Source organism: Bos indicus, chromosome 15 (assembly GCF_029378745.1).
Source record: "Bos indicus isolate NIAB-ARS_2022 breed Sahiwal x Tharparkar chromosome 15, NIAB-ARS_B.indTharparkar_mat_pri_1.0, whole genome shotgun sequence".
NCBI lineage: Eukaryota > Metazoa > Chordata > Mammalia > Artiodactyla > Bovidae > Bos > Bos indicus.
The window spans coordinates 39,029,730-39,043,626 of NC_091774.1; the positions used below are offsets into that span (position 1 = coordinate 39,029,730).

General features: G+C 42.5%; 1 protein-coding gene across 1 annotated transcript in view; it reads right to left on the reverse strand.

Annotated features, from left to right (window-relative positions):
• SPON1 (spondin 1) overlaps positions 1-13,897 on the reverse strand; it is a 315,970-nt gene that overhangs the window by 181,912 nt on the left and 120,161 nt on the right. The window contains exon 4 of the mRNA XM_019975385.2: positions 2,179-2,252. Within this exon, the coding sequence (XP_019830944.2) occupies positions 2,179-2,252 (74 nt within the window). The remainder of the gene's footprint in view (positions 1-2,178; positions 2,253-13,897) is intronic.

The window sequence follows — 13,897 nt, forward strand, 5'->3', positions numbered from 1 at the left end:
AACTAGTCAAGTGAATCAGGTTTTCAAAGGGCAGTGATAGCAAGTGTTAACTTACCCCTCTTCTCCTAACCTCATGCTATGCTATGCTAAGTCATTTCAGTCGTGTCCGACTCTGTGTGACCCCAGAGATGGCAGCTCCCCAGGCTCTGCCATCCCTGGGATTCTCCAGGCAAGAACACTGGAGTGGGTTGCCATTTCCTTTTCCAATGCATGAAAGTGAAAAGTGAAAGTGAAGTCGCTCAGTCATGTCCGACTCTTAGCGACCCCATGGACTACAGCCTACCAGGCTCCTCTGTCCAAGGGATTTTCCAGGCAAGAGTACTGGAGTGGGGTGCCATGGCCTTCTCCGAGGGCGTGCCTAATACCCTTGGTAACTTGAAACTTGAAGTTGGTAACTTAAAACCCTGTAGCATCTCTCAAGCTATACTGCCCCCCTCATTTCTACTCTTAATACCAGCTTCCTTTTCTACTCTTATCTTATTCTTTTTTCGGTGGGGCGAGGGGGGGTTGGGGAGGGCTGCACTGGGTCTTGTGTGAGGCACATAGGATCTTGTCCCCCGACCAGGAGGAAACCTGGGAACCTCTAGCACTGGCAGCATGCAGTCTTAACTGGACCACCAGGCAAGTCTCTCTGGTCTTATTTTTGTTTCTCTTCCCTTGCTGATTATCCCTTCTCTATCTACATTTTTTCTCATCTCTGCTTCTCCCTTCACCTTTTCCTCTTTCTCCCTTGTGGGTGACATGGTCTTAAAGTGAGCATATGTGTGCATTTGTTTATTATAGGTCACCTTTTGGAATATTTTATGTTTCTGCTTTTAATTGTAAGTAACTTAATGTTTCATGCCTCTTTTGAAAAATAACTACCTATTTTCTGCCCCAGCTCACCCATAGGGAGACCTAGGTTTTGATCTACCCAAAGCAACAACCCAATCTACTGAACTGGGAGATAGCACTTTGGTAGAAATGCAATGGTTAGGGCACTGGCTTCTAGGTTCAAACTGTGACCTCCTCATGAGCTGTCTGATGCTGAGTGAGCTATTTAAACTTTTCATGGCTCAGGCTTCTCATCTGTAAAATAGGGATGATGTAATCCACATAGGATTCTGGTGCTGATGACATGATTAAGGCGTGTGAAGTACTTAGAATGGTGCCTGGCATACAACAAGCACAAATAAATTCGCTATTATTATTTTCCTAGAGGACATTTACCAGCTTCTCTTTTTCTTAGTAGCTTATCATTTGTTAGAAATAGAATGATTTCTTCTCAAACCATGATAGACTGATTTCTTCTCAAACCGTGAATTGCTCTAAAGGTAAATAAAAAGTCTGCACAAATTAATAGAAAAGAGAGCATGAAGATGTACAATTTCAGCACATTTTCCACTTTTATTTAGTTCTTTAATGACTTCTAACACATTTAGATGTTTAAAATCTTAATTTTTCATGGTAGATTAATAAATAAGCCCTGGGATGTTGATAACAATAGCTAACATACACACATATATAATAAATAATTGTATGTATGTGTATGTACGAGCATATATATGTGTATGTACATGTATATATACACACATGTACATATATGTATATTTACTGTGTACTAGGAGGCATGGTAGGTACTATACATTCCAGTGTCATGGAGGACTGAAGGTAACCACTGATTGCGTGCATGCCTGTGTGCTAAGGATGCCTGCACATCCAAGGACCAGATCCCTAGACGAGGTGAGGGTCAAAATCAAAGCCCCCTTGGCATTCCTGTTCCCTAGAGAAAATCAGCTCATCCTGCCTGGGTGCCCCACAAGTTCCTGCTAGTGATTATTCCAGAAAACCATTACAGACTTTTTAGAGGTACACAATTGTGTGTTCCTTAATTAAGTCCTGTGAATTATTCCAAGGAATCTCTTCAGAATAATCACTGTTTCACAAAAATAACGAGACGACGACACCAATATAAGGTATATTATCTCCTACCCAGGGAATCAAGCTGAGTAATTAGAGTTTAAGGCAGATCCAATTATCCACAGCACACAGCTAGATTAAAAATTGGAACTACGTGAGGAAGCAGGACCCAGAGGAACTCAGAAAATCCAACTAATTCCTGTGGTTGAATGCTTAGACTGATTGAGCCAACTTCCATTTATCTGGTCCTCTCCAGTCCACACATCCAGACCTTCTTACCTTGTTCACAAAGTTTCTTGGTCAGAGAGCCTTCATCTTGAAAATAAATGATGCGTTTCTGTACAATGCTAGCCCTGTGGGGAAAGAAGACACACACATGATGAGGAGGGCAAGTCTGGGGGACGTCAGATTTCCGCTGGTCCACCTACAGCTGTGTGGCTTTGAGGGCATGCCCTCAACTCATGTGGCTTGGTTTCTTCAGTGGAAAACTGGTATTAATGATAATAGCTACCTCCTAGGATTGCTATGAGATCTAAGGTAAGAACTCTTATGTCAAGAGTTCAGCATACACTTAGAAACCACTCAATAAATGTTAGTTATTGTGGTGATGTTGGTGGTACTCATATTATTGTTAAGGTAGGAAAGTGAACTAACAGCATCTTCAGTAACTTTTCTCAATGGTTCATTTACTCTAGTTTTATATCAAACTATTGAGGCCACTTATAGATCAAGCAAATTCAAATCAGGGAAGCATGTCAAATTCTCTTCCTGAAGGGGGAAAAAAACCTCAAAAATATATTTTGATTTGTTCTGAAAATGTCATTCTATATCTTTCCTGAAAGTCTAGACGAAACTGTCTCTTACATTCTGAACAAAGACAACTTCAGCTGTTACATCTCTCTTAAACATGTCAAACTCAAACACAGTATCTTAGAATTTGGAAAGATATTCTGAGGTTGAAAAATGACTTGATTTGGCCAGCATATATTTTCTCTTTAATCTAGGATTGCACAGACATACTACGTCTCCTTTTACCCACTCAACTGTTGATTTTCAGCTGCCCTTGAAGAGCCCTGAAACCCAGTGTTCCAGCAATTTGAAAAGTCTACAGCACAGTAGACTTGAGACAGTGCCTGTGGATCTCGGGCCATTTCTATTGATTTTCTTCAGCCATGCTACTCAATCAAAAGGCAATTTTCACTTTGATTTGCCCCATTTAACAGATAAAGGGAGCTCTTGACTCCATCACAGCTGACCACACTGAACCAGGGAAAGTCACACAAGCTGCCTCATGTCACATGATTTCAAACCCAGGAAGGGCCCATGTATGCATGGATCTGCTGAGCAGAGTCAGTTTTCTCAATGGTCTGGGCCTATGCCAAATGGCTTTCCAAAGAAATATCTACTCTATCCCCAGTCTTACACAAAAGAATAAAATTGAGGCCAGCCTACTGATGTCTTTTACAGTCTGTCCCACCCCAAGAGAGAAGAGATGTTGAAATAAATGAATGAAATATACTTCCTGTTGACACAAAGCTACTGTGAATATTTATCCATTCTGTTGACCATCAATCAGAAAGTTTTTTCAGGCCAAGAGAACACTCTAGAGAACATTCACCCCAAAGTAAAAAAAAAAAAAAGGCTTCTGTTAGCTGGAGCATCCTACCACTTTGAGAAGGCCTCAGGGAGCCCTGAGGCGGGCAAGGAGTAGGCCTAGTGGGAAATATCCCAGGTCCCACCTTCCTGCTGCAACCATTTCAACTTAACCTAACTCATTTCAACCCATTTGTCTTCCTGTTGTATCTGCTGGTATATTTTCAACAGTTAGAATTTGGAAAGAATATTTTGAGGTTGAAAAATGACTTGCTTTTGGCCAGCATATAGCAGATAATTTCTGGAGGTGTGCTTAGCAAACAGGCACTAGACAGGGAGGGACACTGTCATAAACAAGACATATGGGGCCACTTTCCATTCCCAGAGTTGGCAGAATAGTGGCAAGAAAGTATCAAACAAACAAATCCTCAGGTAACGAATGGAGACGACCACAGGGTATGAGAGAGTGTAACACAGGGGATCCTGACCAAGCCAGGAAAGGCTCCTCCCAGAAAAGGTGGCTGTGCTTAGATTTCAGTGAGTATAAGCTAATTAGACAAGTGGGATGGAGGAGCAAAGATGAGGGCATCCTTTGTAAGATCCTTCATGTGGGGAGGGCTGTGGTGAGCCAGGGAGGTGTGAGATGAGCTGGGAAGGGGGGCAGGGCCAAATCACCCAGAGCCGTGCAGGGAGATGGCATTTTACTCCAAGCTTGATGAGAAGTCTTTGAGGAATTTGCCCTGAGGAGTGAGATGATCCGGTTTGCACTTTTAAAAGAGCACTTGAGCCAAAAAGTAAAAACGGATTTGTGTGGGGTTGTAGTATACAGAGCTCCCATGCAAATAAAATTTCGTTTCAATAAAATTCTCTTGATAAAATGATTTGAAAACACCTGATCTACAGGATAAACTATTAACCTACCATGATATTCAAGGCTTTTCATAAAAAACTTCTCCCAAACACCTCCTAGCTTTATTTGTTGGCATTTTGTGCCACGCTCCCTGGGTGCCAGACTGTGACAAGTTTATCCCTCCTTCTCTGAACATTTCTTTCACTCCACACTCCCTTACCTGTGCTATTTCCTCTCCCAGAATCTCCCATCACCTGTCTCTGCGAGAGTCTGTAACAGACACTCTGAATTGTCTTCCTCCCTATGATTTAAAGGTGAGGTTTCCCTGGTGGCTCAGTGGTAAAGAATCCACCTGCAATGCAGGAGACACAGGTTCGATTCCTTAGTCAGGAAGAACCCCTGGAGACAGAAATGGCAATCCATTCTAGTGTTCTTGCCTGGGAAATCCCATGGACAGAGGAGCCTGGCAGGCTACAGACCATGGGATCACAAAAGAGCTGGAGATGACTGAGCAACAGCAACAACATGATTTAATGTCAGAGAAAAATGATGCTTAGAAAATTACATCACTCGCAGATTTTCCAAAACTATAAATTATAATTATAAATTTATTGAGGGGCCAGAAATAGAAAAATAAATTTTCTTTAAGCTATGTCTGTTTCTTTCAAGACTTGTTTTATAAAGTCAAGGTGGCCCTCTTTTTGATAACAGCTGTAACTTCTGAGCCCTTGTTTTGTGCCACTCATTGTGCTAGGGAGGTCCTTCATGTGCATTATCTTATGCTTCACATATACTGCTGCTGCTGGTGCTGCTGCCAAGTCACTTCAGTTGTGTCTGACTCTGTGCGACCCCATAGACGGAAGCCCACAAGGCTCCCCCGTCCCTGGGATTCTCCAGGCGAGAACACTGGAGTGGGTTGCCACTTCCTTCTTCAATGCATTACAGGTCCTCAAATTCTTTATCAAAACACTTGGGCTAGATGTGTTCCTGAGTTCAGGGTTTTTCAGCTATTAGAAAGTGAAGATGGCAATAGGCCGTTAACAACTCCATGACCAAACACATCCATCTTCTGCAGCAAAATATTTGAGTATTCATTCTAAGAGAGTAAATAAAATCTATAAACAGTTTCATATCAGTTTAGGTCAAGTTCAGCAAACTTATCAAAATGCTCTTATTTTAAGAGGGATTAAGATGAGGGTTTGTGTTACTTTCATTCTAATCTTATGGGTGAGGATGACTGAGATGCCGGGAGGTTAAGTAACATGCTCAAGGTTTTGAAGCCTTTCATCTACTGCCAAAGCCCATGGTCTGTCTGAGACTCAGAGTGCTTATAAGGATTAAAGATGATTACGAATAAAGAGTATAACTGCACTCTGAGGAAAGTACTCTTATAAAACGTAACCTCAGATTGATTTGGGGGGGATGTATTTTAGGATCTCATGGCACACACAGTGGAGATCTGAGACTTCGGTGGGTCTCCACGGAGCCTGGGTCATGATAACATGAAGCTCTCCATAAAAATGCAAGGATACATCCCTATTCCCAAACTGAGCCAACCCTCTGGACCATGCACTTTGGATTTCAAACTCTGTGCAGATCCAATGAGGGATACAAGGCTTGTTCTGATCAGGCCCTGGTGGTCTAGCCTTATCTCTGTCCAGTGCCTCCTGAGCCCCTACCCAAACCATATCCCAAATCTGTCTTCATGATCTCACATTCTGGGCCCCTGTCCATGAGACTCCTCTGTCCATCCTCACAATTCTTCAATATAAACCACACACACACACACCCCTCAATTACCTAACATACTCAACCAAGATGTTACTTAGAATGATGTCTGGTCTGCAAGCTCTTCCTATGAGAGCTAAAACCCCTTGGGCTAATCCTACCCCAGCACTTACTGACCTATTATAATTGCCTGTTCACTTTTCTATCTCCTGTGCTAGTATAAGCTTCCCAGGAGCAGGAACTGTATCTTACTTATCTTTATAGATGCTAGTACTGTTGCAGCCCTGGGATTCAAATAGAAGGAAGGATGTTTGGAAAGGAAAGAGGCCATGATGAAGGTCTCAGTAGGTAGACACAGGGACGTGTAACTCAGGAAAGATATGAGGAGGGCGAGGAGGATGGATATGGGAATCACTGGGGCAGAAGTCAGGGTCAAAGCTTTTAGAGTGGCTGACATCACCCAGGAAGAAAGTGTGGGGAGTGAGAAGAGAGTCTAGCTGAGTTCAGAACTCTGAAGGCCAACATTCACCCACAGATACACCAGCAGAGACCAAGACATTGGAAAACTTGGTTGCAGGAGATGTTTCTTTTTATTCCTCATTTGGTCAACTCCTGGGAGAATTTTATATTCTGAGAAAATACATTTCATTTCAAGCCTGTTCCCATCAGAAGTATAAAACTCAGCAGAGATTTATAAATCATATTATAGTTCAGAAAAATAATAGCTTCACAAGATGAGAATGCCGTTGGTAAGAATCCCCTTAGCATTTCAAAATGACAAACTTCTCCCATTCTGTGTTGCAATTTGGCAGTCCTGTTGCATAGCATTTATATACTGATATACTGAATGCTCTCTTATCATGAAAGAGCGTGTTAAGGAAATCTAAATTAAATTTCTCAGTATGTTAGCTTCTCAAACTTTAAAATATTGAGGTTCCAAATAACTTACTAATCATTTCCAAAGTTTTCCTTTAAACCTAAAGTGGAACCTTTCCAGAAGTGCCATCCTGAATGCTCGGTGCTCGGTTCTTTTTCTGTCTGAAGAGTTTCTTCATTTGCTGTTGGGGAACTGGCCTGCTGGAGTGAAGTTGGAATTGGCTAAGTTGGAGGGTTTCTGCCTAGTACTGAAAAGGCCTGGGGTCCCTGTTCTCACTGAAAAGGACAGGGAGACCTCAAAAACTGAAGAATGTGGGTGAGTTCAGGCCACAAAATGAATGAAAAATACACATGAACCCTCAGTGGCTGGGTCACTGCCATGGAGGTGTAATTTATGTAAGGTCCTTATGACAGGCACGTTGCACAAAGTAAATATTCAGTAGTGGTAGCTGTTATCATTGTTGCTGCTAAATCACCAGCCCCTAACAAAGTGCCTGACACATAAAAGTACTTAATCAACAGAAGCTATTATGATGATTGATGTCAGGCCCATCTCCTTTGCTTATGCAGAGAAGAGGGAGAGTGTTATCTTGCTCAACAGCTTCAGGCAGAGATAATGAATGACTCCAAGGAAGTTCAGGTTCGCAGTCTCCAGACCACAACATTTGCCAACCCTCTTCCCAGTTCCAGTAAAATCCCTGTTACTGAACATTTCTTGGAATACTTTACAAAATTTGCCTCTGATCTCAGGGATATTTTCCATAGAAGTGATCCAGCTTATAACACACAACATCTACTTCCTTTTACCAATGACTGAACAACTCTGTGGGAGGATGTAGGAATAAAATATTGAAGCATAGCATTGGTAACATCATCAGGAACTGAGGGTAACAGTCTTATTTTACTTTGCAAGGATGCCAAGTGCTAATCTGATCATGGTCTCATGTTACTCAGCAAATATTTACAGAAGCTGGGTGCATTCCATGATCCAGACTCTTACCAAACTTTTATATGCTTTATGTGGCTCGCGGGGAATGGAGCTGTGTCCAGGAGTTAACAGGCTTCCTGGCAGCTCATGGCAATGTGCTCATGGGAGAAGAAAAGTGAAAGCTTATCTGTAGGGCTTTATCTATGGCACACACAAGGACTCCATGGTTGTCCAACACTAAGGTCACAAAGCTATAGATTTGGAGACTGTTATAATTGTCTACCATGACTGCAAATGACCAAATCTAGTAAATTATAGACAGAGCTAGCTGCCAGGAGATTCAGTTTCAGTTCAGTTGCTCAGTCGTGTTCGACTCTTTGCGATCCCATGAACCGCAGCATGCCAGGCCTCCCTGTCCATCATCAACTCCCAGAGCCTACCCAAACTCATGTCCATTGAGTCTGTGATGCCATCCAACCATCTCATCCTCGTTGTCCCCTTCTCCTCCTGCCCTCAATCTTTCCCAGCATCAGGGTCTTTTCAAATGAGTCAACTCTTCGCATCAGGTGGCCAAAGTATTGGAGTTTCAGCTTCAACATCAGTCCTTCCAATGAACACCCAGGACTGATCTCCTTTAGGATGGACTGGTTGGATCTCCTTGCAGTCCAAGAGACTCTCAAGAGTCTTCTCCAACACCACAGTTCAAAAGCATCAATTCTTCAGTGCTCAGCTTTCTTTATAGTCCAATTCTCACATCTATACATGACTACTGAAAAAACCATAGCCTTGACTAGATGGACCTTTGTTGGCAAAGTAATGTCTCTTCTTTTTAATATGCTTTTTAGGTTGGTCATAACTTTCCTTCCAAGGAGTAAGCGTCTGTTAATTTCATGGCTGCAATCACCATCTGCAGTGATTTTGGAGCCCCCCAAAACAAAATCAGCCACTGTTTCCACTGTTTCCCCATCTATTTCCCATGAAGTGATGGGACCAGATGCCATGATCTTAGTTTTCTGAATGTTGAGCTTTAGGCCCATTTTTTCACTCTCCTCTTTCACTTTCATCAAGAGGCTCTTTAGTTCTTCTTCACTTTGTACCATAAGGGTGGTGTCATCTGCATATCTGAGGTTATTGATATTTCTCCTGGCAATCTTGATTCCAGCTTGTGCTTCTTCCAGCCTAGTGTTTCTCATGATGTACTCTGCATATAAGTTAAATAAGCAGGGTGGCAATATACAGCCTTGATGTACTCCTTTTCCATTTGGAACCAGTCTGTTGTTCCATGTCCAGTTCTAACTGTTGCTTCCTGACCTGCATACAGGTTTCTCAAGAGGCAGGTCAGGTGGTCTGGTATGCCCATCTCTTTCAGAATTTTCCACAGTTTTATTCCTGCATAATTAGCACTCATTCATCAAACACTCACTGAGCACTTATTTTGTATCAGGAATTTTTCTAGGAGCTGAAATTTCAAAGAAAAAGAAGAGATGGTGTCTTCCAGTATGGACCTTCCAGTCCAGTAGGGAAAAAGAGATAGAAAAAGGAAACAGGAAATCAGTGTTGAGCGCAATAAAGGAGAAGCCACAGCATGCAGAAGAGCTGTAACTAACTTCACCTTGGCAAAGCTGTAAGAGGAGTCAATGAGTCTGAAGGTCTGAATTGTCAGAGGGACAGTGAAAACAGAGAATCTAAGAGACTCATCATAGAAAAATTTATAAGCACTAAGTAACTTACTGGATCTGGGATAGAAAGAGAAGGTTGAGTACAAGATGTTTTATTTATTTTTTCTTTATTTAACAGTTAAACATGCTTCCAAGTGCTTCATAAATATAAATTCATATAAAACTCCCCCAAACTCCATGAAGTAGGCACTAATACTATCCCTGTTTTACAGAAGAGAAAACAGAGACAGAGGAAGGTAAGTTAACTGACTCCCCATAGACAAACCCCAATGACTAGATGGAGGATTAGTGATGCCAGTGACTGAAACAAAAGACAGAAAGGGCAAGGAAGAATTTTGTTCTTTTAATTTTTGGAATTTCTATTAAGCTAATTGTAGCTTTACATGCAGCTATAAGAAATAATAGAGAGGTTGCACACTTCGCCTAGTTGTCCCTGGTGGTAATATTTAGCAAAACTTCAGTATAATATTACAACTAGGATATTGACCAGGTTTGAGACTGGACATAAAATTGGTGCCACAGGATTAGATGAGGACCAGATCATGCCATTCTAAAGAAACTACACCTATGGCAAACTGGCACACGCCAAGACAGAATATTCCCAAATGACTCTCAGGACACATCGTATGTTAGAACCCTAATTGGAGAATCATCTACAGGTGCTCTGGTGACCAGGCAGGGGGCCATTCCTGGCTGGGACAAGATGATGGTAGAGGTGGAGTTGGGGGAATTATTTGCAGGAATAACTTGGAAAGATAGCACTAGAACTGGCCTTGAAGTCCAAGAGGTTCATTCTATAACCAAGGATGAGTCCTTGGCAGGCGTTAGAGGTGCACACCTAAACGAGTTCCTCAGCAGGTCCACCACCCATGTGTTTTGAAGCAATGCTGCTATCTGCTCTGGGGACTTTTTCACCTGAATCAAGGGAATCCGCTCCACACGGTGCTGCATGTACACCTGAAGCTTAGGTCATGACCAGAATCTGGTTAAGATGTCAGTTAGGTTCTTAACAAGACTATAATCCATCCCCAACCTTGTATAGCCATTGGATTTCTAGAGTTTGTTGATGCACAGTACTGGACAAAGTTGCATCTACAAAATCCTAGTTCTGATTTTAACAAAAATCAGAGGAAATCTAGTGTTAGCACTCAGTTTAGTTCTTCTTAGAATGACCCAGAGGATAACAAACTTATTATGACTCCATTTTCTCTTATTATTGTCCAGTTTTAGACCTCATCTTTATCATGTATCTTGTCAATATTATTACTCTAGCACTTTAAATTTTACCCCTAAAAATCCAATGGAAAAGTAATAATGAGGAATTGACTTTCATACCATAAGAGAGACGTAAAAAGAATAAAACTAATTATGTTTTTAGAGAAACTAATTTAGATGTGAGAATCTTTAAAACCAGACAGGCATTCATCGATTCCCATTTTTATTTGACAGAGTGGAGGCCATGAAGCTGTGTTAGGAACTGGAGGTACAAAGATGAACCAGACATAGTACAGATGACACCAAATAGTGGACAGCCTGAGAGATGTGAATCGGAAAACGCTGCGTAGCAAGCGGTAGACTCTACCCAATATCTGCTCCTTTCTTCTGCCATCCTTGCAGAACCCTCATTTTGATTCACATGTAGCCTCAGTAACATAAGAGAGGGTTATCAGCACAGGGTTGGAGGGGGTGGGAGGAGAACTTCTGAGAAAGTTTTGCTTAAATTTGCATAAAAGAAATTAATGAGCCACTGTCCTTTCTTTGTCCAGTGTTGATCACAAACAATGCATGAAACAAGACAGCCATTTTGTGACCAATAGGAAAAGACCAAGAAAATTCAGAGACCCTGGAGACTGCACTGGGGAACCACGGAAGAGATTAGGTAGGATTGGGGCCAGGGATGTTTTGGTCAGAGTCTGGGAGAAGAACACTCCAGATAAGGCCTTAAAAGAGGGCTTGAATTTGGTGGGTGGGAGGTTATGCTGCCCTTTGCTAGAACTTTCCATGGGGTGCAGAGGACAGACACCATGCAGCGACTAGGAAGAAAGTAGCAGGCTTGCAGGACACTCCAGTCTGAAGAGAGACGTGGCTTCAAATGGGAGGAGTTGGGGGGATAGGCAGCATGGGTGGGAGTTCGACAGGAAAACACAGGCAAGGGAAATATTCCTTTTTCTCTGGAGGGAGTGTTCCTACACCTATAAGCTGTGGCTGAGGCAACAGTAGAAATTTAGGGGTACCTGCTGGATCAGTGGCTAGAAATTTTTCATCTGTTGGAAAAATCTTAAAAAAACTCACATAGACCAAATAGACTGCAGAATGTAGTCCCAGTTGTGGAAGCTTTTTCAGGCCATTCTGGTTAATAATCAGGACCATTTTTCATCCTTTAATTGTTTGATATCAAACTATCCATTTTTTCCCCACATCTTTTGATACTCAGTATCTTTCTTAACCTTTCAAAGAGATCTAGATCTAAACCTTGAGGCTGGGGAAAGATAATCTCTCACAACACACCTTTAGGCCCCAAATTTGTTTTCTCCTAAGGATACAAAAGGGCTTCTCTGGTAGCTCAGTGGTAAAGAAATCCACCTGCAGTGCAGGAGACATAGGAGACTTGGGTTCAATCCCTGGGTTGGGAAGATGCCCTGGAGATGGAAATCACAGTCCACTCCAGTATTCTTGCCTGGAGAATCCCATGGACAGAGGAGCCTGGTGGGGTACAGTCCATAGGGTCACAAAGAGTTGGACATGACTGAAGCAACTGAGCATGCAAGCATGCACTCAAAGGTGCAAAAACAGAGTTTGATGTCCCTGAAAAATTACTTTCCCCCCACTAATAAGTCTTAGCATGTTTTCCAGCATTTTATAATATTATTACTGGTACCCAGGGTATTACTAGTCAAGGGACAACTGACAGTTCACCATTTCTGTAACACTGTTGGATCCATGATTCTATTGTATAATGTCTCATACGTTTAAACTGCGAATCAGTGTTTGTCTCACTTTCCCCTCCAATTTCTCCATGTCTGTAAGCTCTCACTAGACTGTGAGCCCCTCTGGCCCCTGGACTGTGTCTTATTCATCATCATATACCTGGAATCTAACAGAGGATCTGGCCAAGGCTTACACCTGGGTTTCTTAATCTGGGATTTGCAGACCAGATTCAGGATGATGAAATTTTTTGTGATATGCACAAGTGCATCTTTCTGGTTGAGAGTTCATAGCTTTCATCTGCTTCTCAAAGGGGTTCCTGACCTTGAAACCTTTAAGAACCACTATTAGGTCTGCAATGAATGATAGTAGATATGTGAAATGGCATAACTGTCATTCCATTTCATTAAATCTCCAACTAAGATATAGGCTTTTTTTTTTTTTCTAAAGATGAGGGTTAAATTTTCATCCCAAGCACCCAAGGTTTCAACTACTTTCTCTCCAGACTATGTTATTTTCTGAAATAGAATCTGTCTTGGCTAAAAAACAAGAAATAGAAAGTGAAGCATTGCTCCTGGGCTCCTCAAGTGTTCCTTTCAGAGGCTGGATGCTCTGTGTAGGGCATCTGTTCAGTTCAGTTGCTCAGTCAAGTCTGACTCTTTGTGATCCCATGGACTGCAGCACGCCAGGCTTCCCTGTCCATCACCAACTCTCGGAGCTTGCTCAAACTCATGTCCATCGAGTTGGTGATGCCATCCAACCATCTCATCCTCTGTCATCCTCATCTCCTCCTGCCTTCAATCTTTCCCAGCATCAGGCTCCTTTCTAATGAGTCAGTTCTTTGCATCAGGTGGCCAAAGTATTGGAGTTTCAGCTTCAGCCTCAGTCCTCCCAGTGAATATTCAGGACTGAGTTAATCAAATAATCACTCCAGCCTGAGGAAGAGGAAGTGCTGCCTCACCAAAAGCTTCCTCCTGGCTAGTTCACACAAGTCACTATTCTCTGAAGTTGGTCCCACTCTGCCGCGGCCACAGCCGCCTCCCCTTTCTGTGGGTGCCTTTAAGCTAGGGTGGACAGTGTGGTTTCTCAGATGTAAGGAAACAATCCAGGTGACACAGCAGAGAGCTTAAGTACAGGCTACCTGACCTCCTTTCTGTTCTTTAGGGAGCCTCCCTGTCACCTAGGTTTTCTGTTGTGAAGCTGGGAGCTTCTAGGACAGTAGCGGACCTGTGGGTTGGGACATGCTCCCTTCTCTTGACAGGGTTAGGGAGGGTGTGGAGGGTGGTTATGATTCTCAGCTAGGGATTCGTGGTTCATGAAGGGGTTGCAAAGGATTTTTGAACCCCTAGGAAAAAGTGTATGTACATTGTGAGCATGTGCATTGCTTGGGGGGAGAGATGGTGTAAGAGCCACTGCTCT